Raw genomic sequence first — 14,105 nt, 5'->3', positions numbered from 1 at the left:
TTCATAAAAGTGTCACTGCTAAAAGTGATTTTCTTACTCAGAATTTTTGTCTTGTTTTCCAGTGTAGTTTAAATAAGAAAAGAATCTGTCAAAGTTGTTTTTTTGTTGTTGTTTTTTTATGCATAAACTCACTCAATTTCTTTTTTCTTTTTTTTTGAAAACCAGTCTCAAGTCAGTGTTATTTTAGTGTCACTGATATATGATTCTATTTTTATTCATATTTTGAATTAGGTAGAATTTTTTATACTTCTGTTTTTATTCAAAATTTTAGTTAAAGCTTTACAAATTCATTTTTTTTTGTGTGTGATTTTATTCATTAAAAAAATGCATATATAGCTTTTATCGGTTTCGTTACTAGTTTGAGTTATTTAAATACTTTAAGAATTTCAAACAAGACAAAAGTACTGAATGAGAAAATGATTTTATTAAATATGTTGGGCATGTTTATCTTCTTCCAGGGGGATCGAGCAACACCATCCCAGAAATCTTTATAAAATGATGTTCATGTTGTGTAATAAGTCAAAGGATTGTGATTGGTCCGTCCTGACCAGTGCTGAGATTAGATTTTTTGAAGCGTACTGTCAGTGCGTTTGCTTGTTGCTTTATTCTTCTTTAAATGGGGCACAAAACAGTCTATAGAAGTGCTAATTCGATTTTTTTTAGATAGCTAGGTGCATGTGTGTGTGTTTGTTAGTGTGTGTGTGTGTGTGTGTGTGTGTGTGTGTGTGTGTGTGTGTGTGTGTGTGTGTGTGTGTTGTGTGTTTCTCATTGTGGCATATGAGAATCTATCACAGACACCACATCAATATTTCCCTTTCTCATTCTCATGCTGAGATGATTTTGAGCTCGTTCTTGCTCTCATCACAGCGCTTGTGTGCTAGAAACAGTGAAATCCCTCTCTTCATCTTTTGCTAGCGCGCCTTTCATATCATGATAGAGGTAAGAGTTTCATTCATTCTCCCATCCTGCCATGCCGATGCTGTGGTTTTCATCCTCTTTCATGAGTTTGTGATGCGGTAACTCTTCTCTGTAAATGGACTCTTCCTTCTTTTGTTCTTTCTTTCTCACTCACTCGCATGGATTAATATTTGAGTTCTCCTGCATCAGACGCTGTTTGTGTGGAGAGTCTCAGCAGTGATTGGTGTGTTTGTGTGCAGAGTCTCAGCAGTGATTGGTGTGTTTGTGTGGAGAGTCTCAGCAGTGATTGGTGTGTGTGTGTTGTGTTCAGGATCCCGGACTGACGCCCCCGTCTCCCCTGTTGGGCCAGAAGCCTCTTCAGCTGTTAGAGGTCAAGGCTCGAGGACGCTTCGGCTGCGTCTGGAAGGCTCAGCTGCTCAACCAACCAGTGGCCGTCAAAGTCTTCCCTGTCCAGGTATCTGAGAGATTCCATGTCATTACTGTTTGCACATATTGCCTCTTCAGCTTCAGAATAGAAGATATTTTCAAGGCTTTAACATTTATAATTAAGCAGTCAGTTACTGCTCAAAAATTGCCAAAAGCAATTTTACCATGGTTAAGGCATGTTTGCTTGCATGCTGTAACTCAAAACTAGAGTGGTTTATTATTGTGCTCTATATGAATATGAATATTCCTCAAACATTCTGGTTTGTGTTTGTTGTAAACCTCTAACCCAAAAAATTAAGTGTCTGCAATTAATTCAGCCTGAAAATACACTTCATTGTACTGGAGACTCATTTTAAACATTTATAGTTTCAGTCTTAAGTGTTTGTTTTTGTAATATTTTGAAAACCAATTCAGCATTCAAGATGTAAATGATAGCGAATGATGTCATAGTATTATAAATCACAATCATATTTTACTTTTGCACCAAACTAGTCACCAGAATGTGTTATCCCAATATGACTAATCATATTGTGAATTTGCTCTATGTGTATTGCTTATTGCTTATTGTGTTTTGTTTATTTATATGGTCAATCTTCTGTGTTGTCTACATGACACGATGTTATGGTTCTCTGTTATTTATTTAAATGTTTGCACAATTACTGCTATATGCAACTGCATTAGCTCTTGTCCATCATCCATATAATTGCTATTTAGTATTTATTAATTGTTGTATTACTGCTCTTTGTGAAGCGTCCTTGAGCTTAGGAAAGGCGCTATATGAATTACACATTACTATTAAACATATTTACCTTTACTCTGCAAAAACTTTGGAGAACAAATCTATTTGCTTTTACGGAAACAACAGCAATATTAAACACACCAGTTAAAAATAAATAAATAATTGAATTAATAATAATAATAATTTGTTTTAGTGACAGAAGCTTCCACAGCACAAACAGAATAACAGTGAGAAACGATAATTCAGAAAGAAACCGATAATAAAAATAAAAATAGAAAAAGTAAATTGGAAAAAAACAATATACAAAAAATATATATAATTTTGGAAAAATATATAATCAATGTGAGTGTCCCACTTCACATCCTGAGAGATGGTGGACGCCAGGAACCTGAATGACTCTGTGATGTTGAGTGGGAATGATGCTGGGGTGTTTCTCCTGAAGTCCACAATAATCTCCACTGTTTTGAGTGTGTTAAGATCCTGCACCAGTCTGCCAGCTCTTTAACCTCCTGTCTGTAAGCTGACTTGTCACCGTCCTGGGTGAGGCTGATGTGTGTGGTGGCGTCTGCATACTTCAGGAGCTTGACAGAGGGGGGAGAAGAGCAGTGGGAGAAGAGCAGTGGGGAGAGAGCAGTGGGGAGAAGAGCAGTGGGAGAAGAGCAGTGGGGAGAAGAGCAGTGGGAGAAGAGCATTGGGGTGAAGAGCAGTGGGGAGAAGAGCAGGTGGGAGAAGAGCAGTGGGGAGAGAACAGTGGTAGAAGAGCAGTGGGGAGAAGAGCAGTGGGTGAAGAGCAGTGGGAGAAGAGCAGTGGGATGAAGAGCAGTGGGGAGAAGAGCAGTGGGAGAAGAGCAGTGGGGTGAAGAGCAGTGGGGAGAAGAGCAGTGGGGAGAACAGCAGTGGGGAGAGAGGAGCAGTGGGGAGAAGAGCAGTGGGGAGAGAGCAGTGGGGAGAGAGCAGTGGGGAGAAAGCAGTGGGGAGAAGAGCAGTGGGAGAAGAGCAGTGGGGAGAAGAGCAGTGGGGAGAAGAGCAGTGGGAGAAGAGCATTGGGGTGAAGAGCAGTGGGGAGAAGAGCAGGTGGGAGAAGAGCAGTGGGGAGAGAACAGTGGGAGAAGAGCAGTGGGAGAAGAGCAGTGGGAGAAGAGCAGTGGGGAGAGAACAGTGGGAGAAGAGCAGTGGGAGAAGAGCAGTGGGAGAAAGCAGTGGGAGAAGAGCAGTGGGATAAGCGCAGTGGGAGAAGAGCAGTGGGGAGAAGAGCAGTGGGGAGAAAGCAGTGGGAGAAGAGCAGTGTGGAGAAGAGCATTGGGGTGAAGAGCAGTGGGGAGAAGAGCAGTGGGGTTAAGAGCAGTGGGGAGAAAGCAGTGGGAGAAGAGCAGTGGGGAGAAGAGCAGTGGGGTGAAGAGCAGTGGGAGAAGAGCAGTGGGGAGAAAGCAGTGGGGAGAAGAGCAGTGGGAGAAGAGCAGTGGGAGAAGAGCAGTGGGGAGAAGAGCATTGGGGTGAAGAGCAGTGGGGAGAAGAGCAGTGGGGAGAAAGCAGTGGGGAGAAGAGCAGTGGGGAGAAGAGCAGTGGGAGAAGAGCAGTGGGGAGAAGAGCAGTGGGAGAAGAGCAGTGGGAGAAAGCAGTGGGAGAAGAGCAGTGGGGAGAAGAGCAGTGGGAGAAGAGCAGTGGGGAGAAGAGCAGTGGGGTGAAGAGCAGTGGGGAGAAAGCAGTGGGAGAAGAGCAGTGGGGAGAAGAGCAGTGGGGTGAAGAGCAGTGGGGAGAAAGCAGTGGGAGAAAGCAGTGGGAGAAGAGCAGTGGGAGAAGAGCAGTGGGGAGAAAGCAGTGGGGAGAAGAGCAGTGGGAGAAGAGCAGTGGGAAGAAGAGCAGTGGGAGAAGAGCAGTGGGAGAAGAGCAGTGGGAGAAGAGCAGTGGGAGAAGAGCAGTGGGAGAAAGCAGTGGGAGAAGAGCAGTGGGGAGAAGAGCAGTGGGAGAAGAGCAGTGGGGAGAAGAGCAGTGGGGTGAAGAGCAGTGGGGAGAAGAGCAGTGGGAGAAGAGCAGTGGGGAGAAGAGCAGTGGGAGAAGAGCAGTGGGAGAAGAGCAGTGGGGAGAAGAGCAGTGGGGAGAAGAGCAGTGGGAGAAGAGCAGTGGGGAAAAGAGCAGTGGGAGAAGAGCAGTGGGAGAAAGCAGTGGGAGAAGAGCAGTGGGGAGAAGAGCAGTGGGAGAAGAGCAGTGGGGAGAAGAGCAGTGGGGTGAAGAGCAGTGGGGAGAAAGCAGTGGGAGAAGAGCAGTGGGGAGAAGAGCAGTGGGGAGAAGAGCAGTGGGGTGAAGAGCAGTGGGGAGAAAGCAGTGGGAGAAAGCAGTGGGAGAAGAGCAGTGGGAGAAGAGCAGTGGGGAGAAAGCAGTGGGGAGAAGAGCAGTGGGAGAAGAGCAGTGGGAAGAAGAGCAGTTGGAGAAGAGCAGTGGGGAGAGAGCAGTGGGAAGAAGAGCAGTGGGAAGAAGAGCAGTGGGGAGAAGAGCAGTGGGAGAAGAGCAGTGGGAGAAGAGCAGTGGGAGAAGAGCAGTGGGAGAAGAGCAGTAGGAGAAGAGCAGTGGGGAGAGAATGCACCCCTGGGGGCACCAGTGTTGATCATGCGGGTGCTTAATGAGAATGTTCCGAGCCTCACTATCTGCTGCCTGCCTGTCAGGAAGCTGGTTATCCACTGACAGATGGAGGAGGGCACAGAGAGCTGGGATAATTTGGGCAGGAGGAGGTTTGGTGTGATGGTTGTTAAAAGCCGAGCTGAAGTCCACAAACAGGATCCTCACAGAAGTCCCTGGTTTGTCCAGATGTTGTTTGATATAGAGCTGGTAAGTCCCGCCCCTTCCGTAAAACCCCGCTGGACCTCTAGGTTGAAAAATCGTCAATGCAAGTGAATGGGAGAAAATAATTAATTTCTGGTCCCGTTTGAATTGTGCCATGAATGTGAACATATGTTGTCTGTGAATTTTTTATATAATCTTTCATGTTACGAGTTTGACAGTATATGGTATGATTCTTCGGCTAGCAGTTGTGGAAAAGACATAACGAGAAAGACTACATGTCGCCTATGTGACGTCACCCCATAAAGTTGACTTACCCGTGGTTTTCGCCAACCTCAACGATTTTGTCCTCTCCCTGAAAGAAGGCGGTGAAGTGCACCAAAGACACAGTCATGTTTAGCGGGATCCGTGAGCTAGTGTCCGTGTGCGAATGGTGGTGACGTTTCAAACGCGTCGAAAGCAGCGAAGAGTTGTAGTCCACAAAGTGCTCTCACACAAAGTCTAACCGTATCAAACTTCTACCCGCTAAATTGTAGCATTCTTCACACGAAAGATTATATAAAAAATTCACAGACAACATATGTTCACATTCATGGCACAATTCAAACGGGACCAGAAAATAATTATTTTCTCCCATTCACTTGCATTGACGATTTTTCAACCTAGAGGTCCAGCGGGGTTAGCGAAGGGGGCGGGACTTACCAGCTCTATAATGCAATTGGTTGTGTCCATTGGTTGCAAGGGAGTAGTTTTGGTCTTCGATGTGAGTGCACCCCACTCACTGTCGATCATAACATACTTCTTGACAGGCTGGAAAACTGGGTGAGGATTTCTGGGATAGTCCTAAAATGGTTCAGGTCATACTTAGATGGGAGAGGTTATTATGTGAGTATAGGAGACCATAAGACAGAGGGACATGCGGAGTCCCTCAAGGCTCAATTCTTGCGCCACTCCTGTTCAACCTGTATATGCTCCCAATGAGCCAAATAATGAGAAAGAACCAAATTGCTTACCACAGCTATGCAGACGACACACAGCTCTACTTAGCCCTATCGCCTAACGATTACAGCCCCATTGACTCCCTGTGCCAATGCATTGATGAAGTCAACAGTTGGATGTGTCAAAACTTTCTTCAGTTAAACAAAGACAAAACTGAAGTCATTGCGTTTGGAAACAAAGATGAAGTTCTCAAGGTGAACGCATACCTTCACTCTAGGGGTCAAACAACTAAACATCAAGTCAGGAATCTTGGTGTGACACTAGAGTCAGACCTTAGTTTCAGTAGTCATGTCAAAGCAATAACTAAATCAGCATACTATCATCTGAAAAATATTTCAAGAATTAGATGCTTTGTTTCCAGACAAGACTTAGAGAAACTTGTGCATGCTTTCATCACCAGCAGGATGGATTATTGTAATGGACTCCTCACTGGCCTTCCCAAAAAGACCATAAGACAGTTGCAGCTCATACAGAACGCTGCCGCCAGGATTCTGAGCAGAACCAGAAAATATGAACATATCACACCAGTCCTCAGGTCTTTACACTGGCTCCCAGTTAGATTTAGGATTGATTTTAAAGTATTATTACTGGTATATAAATCATTCAATGGCCTAGGACCACAATATATTGCAGATATGCTCACTGAATATAAACCCAACAGATCACTCAGATCACAGATCAACACAGCTTCCAGAGGAGATCAGACGTGCTCCTACAGTAATCACATTCAAATCCAGACTCAAAACACATCTGTTTAGCTATGCATTTACTGAATGAGCACTGTGCCACTGTTCGTTCGACTGTTTGTACTGTACTGTATTTTATTTTATTTTTCTAAACTGTTTTAATTATTCTTATTTCTTTTATTATTTTAATTTCTTCTATGTAAAGCACTTTGAATTGCCATTGTGTATGAAATGTGCTATATAAATAAACTTGCCTTGCCTTGCCTTGGTTTGAACATTGTGGGGCTAAAGTGTGAATTGTTTAACGGAGGCATGCTCGCCTCGTGAGGTTTGTTTGTTTATTTATTTTTGCAAGATGGATTTTTTTGCATTTTACAATAAGGCTCTAATCACAGGTAAGACCATTGATGGCTCCTCATTACCTTTCTTAGGCCACTGTTATCTTTTTCCTTTCTTTAACATTTATTATGAAAAATAGCATCCATTACATTTAGAAACTATTTCTACAACATGCCACAATTGTAATATAAATCTTTAATGAAAAATATATTCCCTTAATTACAAGGGATTTCACTCTACAAGTTAATCAAAATATACCACAATAAATGCAATACAACGCGATAAATTCTATTAAAGGTGGTCATGAGGAGTTTAAAAAGCGTTCTAATTTAAATTAGTGCAGGATGATGTTTTCCCCTCTTTTCATCAGTCTTTTTAGTATATGTGGTTGGGTTAGATCACGTTTGACTTTCTCCATAGCGTTTTACTACATTCTCAATAGAATTAAAATGGATTGCACATTATATCACCCGCATTGTGAAAGGTACGGCACGTGGAAATCTTATAATTTTTGGAGCGTGAACGTCCTTACGGGGATCCACGCGCCATTAATGCAAAATGAAACAAATGTTTTTTGTTATATTACGCAGATAATTGGTCCGTTCAGTTCGTACAGCACATAAAAGGTCTGAACTCATGAGGTGTACAATTAATGAATAGCCTGGCCCTGATTCTTTGTTTCTGTGTGGGCAGTCACAGTACTGGCAACATGTGAGAAGTAATACAGTGAGGGTCCGCTACAGATTAAAATGTAGAAGTGCTGGCCCACTTCAAGAACTAAGTTATTGTGCATATTGACTATTTATAAATAGTCATATAACTTTAAATGTGGGTAATTTTGCAAGTTTTTGTTTGTGATCTCTTTCAGAATAAGCAGTCATGGCAGAATGAATATGAGATTTATAGTGTGAGTGGAATGAAGCATGAAAATATCCTTCACTTCATCGGAGCAGAAAAAAGAGGAAGCGGAGTGGATATAGAGCTCTGGCTCATCACAGCGTACCATGAGAAGGTACATAAACACACACACACACACACACACACACACACACACACAAACCTGTGAACATCGTCATGTAAAGTGTTTGTCATCGGCTACACTCACAATAGATATTAGTGTACAGTGATTACTGCATACTGTACAGTGTTTAATCCCTAATATTTAACAAATGTGTAGTACACAGTATACAATGATACATTTTTTTATATTTTGTATGAAATGGAAATTGTGATCTTTTATTCCCCATTGGGAAGTATATCGGAGTGAAACTACTTCTGGAAGAAGAAAAAATGTAGGGCGGGACTTTGATAATTTTGATAATTTGTTGTGATGAGATGTTGTTGCGAGGAAAAGGGGAGGTTAATGTTTTTGATTAAAGATTACGAGGCTCATGAATTAAAAAAATTATTATGTTCACGGATAAATCATTTACGATAAACATTGCAATACATTAAAAAATAAGGATTAGGTTTGATTTGATGGTGACATGTTAAACAGTAGCATGCTACATTACTGTCACATGACCTTACTATGTTGCACAACTGACAGAGACTGATTGGGTGTTGATGATATCGTGTGTGTGTGTGTGTGTGTGTGTGTGTGTGTGTGTGTGTGTGTGTGTGTGTGTGTGTGTGTGTGTGTGTGTGTGTGTGTGTGTGTGTGTGTGTGTGTGTGTGTTTGTACTCAGGGCTCGTTGACGGACTTCCTGAAGGCTAATGTTGTGTCCTGGAATGAGCTTTGCCTGATAGCTCAAACGTTTGTGCGCGGCTTGGCGTATTTACATGAGGACATACCCAACCTGAAGGACGGACACAAGCCTGCCATTGCACACAGGTACAGATCAGTGTTTTAGGGCCCGAATATGATCATTCTCGTGTGAGGACCCCATCCTCATTTTGAACAGTCATCAATATAGTTTCCTGTATAAAGACTGTATACTGTAAAAAAATTATACTATAAATATGTGTAAAATATTATTTGGAAAATATTTAGTTTAGTTAAATTAAATTAAAATTTCTATTCATAGTAATGTACTGTTAGAGGAATTATTTATTTATATAATTATTTATATGTTTACTTATTTATTGACTTTTATTGATTTACACAATTTTTCTCTAAACTTTTTCACGGACCCCCAGAACTGGTTTGCAGCCCCCAGTCAGATGGCAATGTGTGTCATTATTTGTTGTCCAGGTTACTCATTGTTATTTTCTCTCTCTCTCTCTCTCTCTCTCAGAGATATCAAAAGTAAGAATGTGTTACTGAAGAGCGATTTAACCGCCTGTATGGCCGACTTTGGCCTGGCGCTGAAGTTTGAGGCAGGGAAATCTACAGGTGACACACACGGACAGGTAAGTACGATATTTGCATGTGCTTAAAAACAGGAAAACAAATATGATTTTTTTTTTCTGGTGCAAGTAGTTTTTAACCCCACAAAACAATTAATTGCAGACCTTCGTTGACTTTGACTAGTCCTTATTTATGACAGATTTAAAGTATTAGCTTATTGTTGCTAACCCATGCTGGTGAAGGTTCCATCAGCAGTTGTTGTGTGTGTGTGTGTGTGTGTGTGTGTGTGTGTGTGTGTGTGTGTGTGTGTTAAAGGTGGGAACACGACGCTACATGGCTCCTGAGGTGTTGGAGGGAGCGATCAGTTTCCAGCGCGACGCGTTCCTCAGAATCGACATGTACGCAGTGGGTCTGGTGCTGTGGGAACTGGCCACGCGATGTACAGCAGCCGACGGTAAAGCTCATTCACTCAGAGACTCATGAGATGTGTGTGTGTAAACTGGTAGTGACTGTGTGTGTGTCTTTCTCAGGTCCTGTGGATGAGTTCTCTCTGCCGTTCGAGGAGGAGGCGGGTCTTCATCCGTCTCTGGAGGACATGCAGGATGTCGTTGTGCATAAGAAACTACGACCGATATTCAGAGAAGACTGGCTAAAACATACGGTAGAGCGCACACACACACACACACACACACACACACACACACACACTCTCACACTCACTCCCACTCCATCTCTCACACTCACAAACACTCACTCACACTCTCTCTCTCACACACACACACACACACACACACACACTCTCTCACTCACTCACTCCCTCTCTCACACTCACACTCTCACACACACACACACACACACACTCTCTCTCTCACACACACACACACACACACACACACACACACACACACACACACACACACACACTCACTCTCTCAACACACACACACACACTCACTCTCTCAACACACACACACACACACACACACACACACACACACACACACACACACTAATCCTAACCTTAACCCACACACACACACACACACACACACACACACTCTCACACACACACACACACACACACACACACACACACACACACACACACACACACACACACACTCTCACACTCACTCCCTCTCTCACACTCACAAACACTCACACACACACACTCACATTCTCTCACACACACACAAACACTCACACACTCTCACACACACACACGCTCACTCTCTCAACACTCTCTCACACACACACACACACACACACACACACATGTACTCTCAACACTCACACACACACACATACATTCTCAACACTTACACTCACACTCACACTCACACACACACACACACACACACACGCTCACTCTCTCAACACACACACACACACACACACACACACACACACACCTAATTTAATAATAGTTTTTCACCTAATATTTATATTTTATTAGAATTCAGCTTTATCGAATAACGGAAAAAAAAATCTGTTGTTTTAGTGAGCAATTGCTCAGAAAAAAGTAGTTAGTAGTTAAAAAAAGCTACTGTATTTTGAGAAATACAAAGTTATAAAAAATATGGAAGAAATATATTACTTTTGTATTATTAAATTATATATTTTGCGATTCTTTTTAAAAAATGTTATACAGTTGGTCAGATTTTCTTGCTCCCATTGAAGCTCCAGATGCTCGTAGGAAGATCTGAATCCTGCTGATCAGTGAAGAGTCTGATCGGTTCTCTTCCTGTAGGGTCTGGCGATGCTCTGCGAGACGATCGAGGAGTGTTGGGATCACGAGGCCGAGGCTCGTCTGTCTGCGGGATGTGTCGAGGAACGCATCATCTCAATGCAACGCAACACCAACCTCATCGCCCCCGACGACATCCTCTCTGTCGTCACCATGGTTACCAACCTGGACTTCCCCCCTAAAGAATCCAGCCTATGATGCTGTTCTCTCAGCCAATCGTATTGCAGCGTGTGAAAGACGTGTGAGAGAGAAAAGCGGACTCAAGTTTAATTGTTCCGTGCAAAAACTCAAGGAACTCATGACCCAAGGAGATAAGACACACGGACATCTGTGTTTGCACCAAAACGTCTTTTATGCATAAAGGAAAGACTTTTCTGTTTTGTAAGAACACCAACTCATGTGATTTTAGTATAAAAAGGGCAAAACTCTGGACTGCACTTGCTGTTCGTTTCTGCAAATCATTACAGTCATGCCAATACGAGACAATTCTGAATGTCTGCCGTTCAGCCGTGAATCACACACAAGGAATTAGTGCTGAAATAACCATAAACCTCCCTAAACAGGAATACCTCATTTTGATTTATCGTGCTTTTATCTGAGCAGCTGCTACAGAGGTGAGACGAGTAGCTGTAACACACGGTAGTGTTTCTGCCTTTCACATCTGTGCTTCATTTCATGCCATCACAAAACTCTTCTGAAGGGGTCGTATCATGAGGAGATGTTCGCGTTACTGAATCACAGAATCCAGGGTCCAATAATAACGTCTGCCAATAGTGGATGAATTTGGGAAATTTACTAGCCAGACATTTTTACCACTTGTGCAAATGTATTTTACATTTGTGTTAAACACAATTTTCCATGTTATTGACACATCATTTGCAGTGACACATTGTGTTTATGTTCATATTTTTTGTGGCTTAATGTGAGGAATGGAGATCTGGAGAGTTCATTTTAACCCCATGCTGTGAAAACAACTAGTTCTGCACTTCAACTTTCTGATGTGAACATCAATGTATGAACACATTAATAACGCCTACTCCGTGTTTGGAAACTTGCGCCACCGTCTGGACAGTCTGATCACCAGCAGAAATTACAATGCGAGTAAAATGTGGTTAAGTGTGTAAAAGCTTGTGCCGTGGCGCTGCAGAGCCTTCAAAGTTAGAAATAAGCAACTCATGTTTTCATTTCAGTCTGAGCGACACATTTCTGTGCAGATTGATTTATGATTGAATCTGTCGATCTGATGCATCTTCACAAAGAGGCTGTTATTGAAGGATGGAGCAGTTAAAAACTAGATCGAACCCACAGCAGACACACTCATTTTACTCATTTCACGTGAAGAGATGTTTGCATTGAAGACAAAAGTGTAGTAGGAAAAAAAACCTTGACATGTATTATAAGTGGACCTTCGGGGGGAACAAGATAAATGATGATAGGCCCCTTTAATGACAGTGTTTGTACGCAATCACATCTTTCAGGGCTGTAAAATCTGTACAACGCCACATTCTCCTGCCGCTGCAAAGCGTCTCTCTTTCATCATCTTTCTGAAACACTACAGCAGTATTCAGGGAGGCAGGATTCTGCTCACTCACAGCAATTATGCAACCGACATGCAGCAGCAATTGCAACTGTAGCTTCTATTTATTTCATTAATAATGTGACAAATTCTCAGTACTGTGAAAACAAATGGAGGTTATTGAATGTGTTAACAAACAAACCAACTGTTGGGTGAAAAATGGGTTTGTTAAAGACATTTCAGATCAATCTGTAATTCCCCCAGCAAAATGTGTACAGGAAATGAATAATGTAAATATTATTGTTGGTTTTAAATTATTAGACTAGCATGATGTTGCTCTGTTCTTTTTGGTGTCACTAATCAAAAACAGTCATTTATAAAGAAATTATTCCAAAACATTGTGCTGCTGAGTATTTTATACAACTTTTTATTGTCTTAATGTTTGCAGGCCCAAAGTCACTGATTATACATGTGATTCTCTCTCCTTTTTTAATATAAAGACATTTTCTTTATTCTCCTTTTTCTTTAATGAATGATGATGATCTGTTTGAACTTATTCACCACTAAATAATCACAAAATCAATAATGATTTTGAGATTTAAATCATCACAAAATCATTATTGAGCCTATTTACTATAATACACATTAAAGGGCCTGTATAAATAATTCTTCTACAAAAAAGGTCATAAAAACTGCACTCTATTTTCTAAAAACAATGATTTATAAAAAGTGTTATTAAATTCATTAACATGGACACTTCTAATCAAAAATAGTCAAATGGATAATAAAACAGCTCCATAAAATATATACAGTGCAATGCATAAGTGAATACACCCATGCTAAAGTTGACTAAAAAGAGGAATAAAAAATCATATTTTGGAAATTTAACTTAATGCCTTAATTTAAAAAATTAGGAAAAATCCAACCTTTAAGGACACCAATTTTCTTTGTGAATGAATAATGTATCGTAAATAAATAAATGTTCTTCCTTAAAATACATGGTGCATAAGTGAGTACACCCCTATGTTAAATTCCCATAGAGGCAGGCAGATTTTTATTTTTAAGTTTTTTTTTTTTTTTTTTTTTTTTGGATACTATGCATCCTGATAAAGTTCCCTTGGCCTTTGGAATTAAAATAGCCCCACATCATCACATAGCCTTCACCATACCTAGAGATTGGCATGGGGTACTTTCCATAAGACCATCTCTCAATGCAAATCAAACTAGCTTTTAGGCTAACTGAAATAAAACCATGCCAATCTCTAGGTATGGTGAAGGCTATGTGATGATGTGGGGCTATTTTAATTCCAAAGGCCAAGGGAACTTTATCAGGATGCATAGTATCCAAAAAAAAAAAAAAAAAAAAAAACTTAAAAATAAAAATCTGCCTGCCTCTATGGGAATTTAACATAGGGGTGTACTCACTTATGCACCATGTATTTTAAGGAAGAACATTTATTTATTTACGATACATTATTCATTCACAAAGAAAATTGGTGTCCTTAAAGGTTGGATTTTTCCTAATTTTTTAAATTAAGGCATTAAGTTCAATTTCCAAAATATGATTTTTTATTCCTCTTTTTAGTCAACTTTAGCATGGGTGTATTCACTTATGCATTGCACTGTATATATATATATATATAACTGAAAATGCATTAGAATATAAACTA

The 14,105-nt window shown here is 41.1% G+C and overlaps 1 protein-coding gene across 2 annotated transcripts in view; it reads left to right on the top strand.

Moving 5' to 3' along the window:
- acvr2ab (activin A receptor type 2Ab) overlaps positions 1–12,947 on the top strand; it is a 65,145-nt gene extending 52,198 nt beyond the window's left edge. For both annotated transcript variants that reach the window (XM_084425873.1, XM_084425872.1), the window contains exons 5-11: positions 1,229–1,372; positions 7,751–7,894; positions 8,571–8,716; positions 9,120–9,234; positions 9,488–9,626; positions 9,703–9,833; positions 10,923–12,947. In XM_084425873.1, the coding sequence (XP_084281999.1) occupies positions 1,229–1,372; positions 7,751–7,894; positions 8,571–8,716; positions 9,120–9,234; positions 9,488–9,626; positions 9,703–9,833; positions 10,923–11,117 (1,014 nt within the window). In that variant the 3' untranslated portion in view covers positions 11,118–12,947. The remainder of the gene's footprint in view (positions 1–1,228; positions 1,373–7,750; positions 7,895–8,570; positions 8,717–9,119; positions 9,235–9,487; positions 9,627–9,702; positions 9,834–10,922) is intronic.
- Positions 12,948–14,105: the final 1,158 nt, after the last annotated feature.

Source organism: Rutilus rutilus (genome assembly GCF_951802725.1).
Source record: "Rutilus rutilus genome assembly, chromosome: 12".
NCBI classification, from domain to species: domain Eukaryota; kingdom Metazoa; phylum Chordata; class Actinopteri; order Cypriniformes; family Leuciscidae; genus Rutilus; species Rutilus rutilus.
The sequence above is the reverse complement of the archived record's forward strand: the minus strand, read 5'-3'. Positions and strand labels throughout refer to the sequence as shown.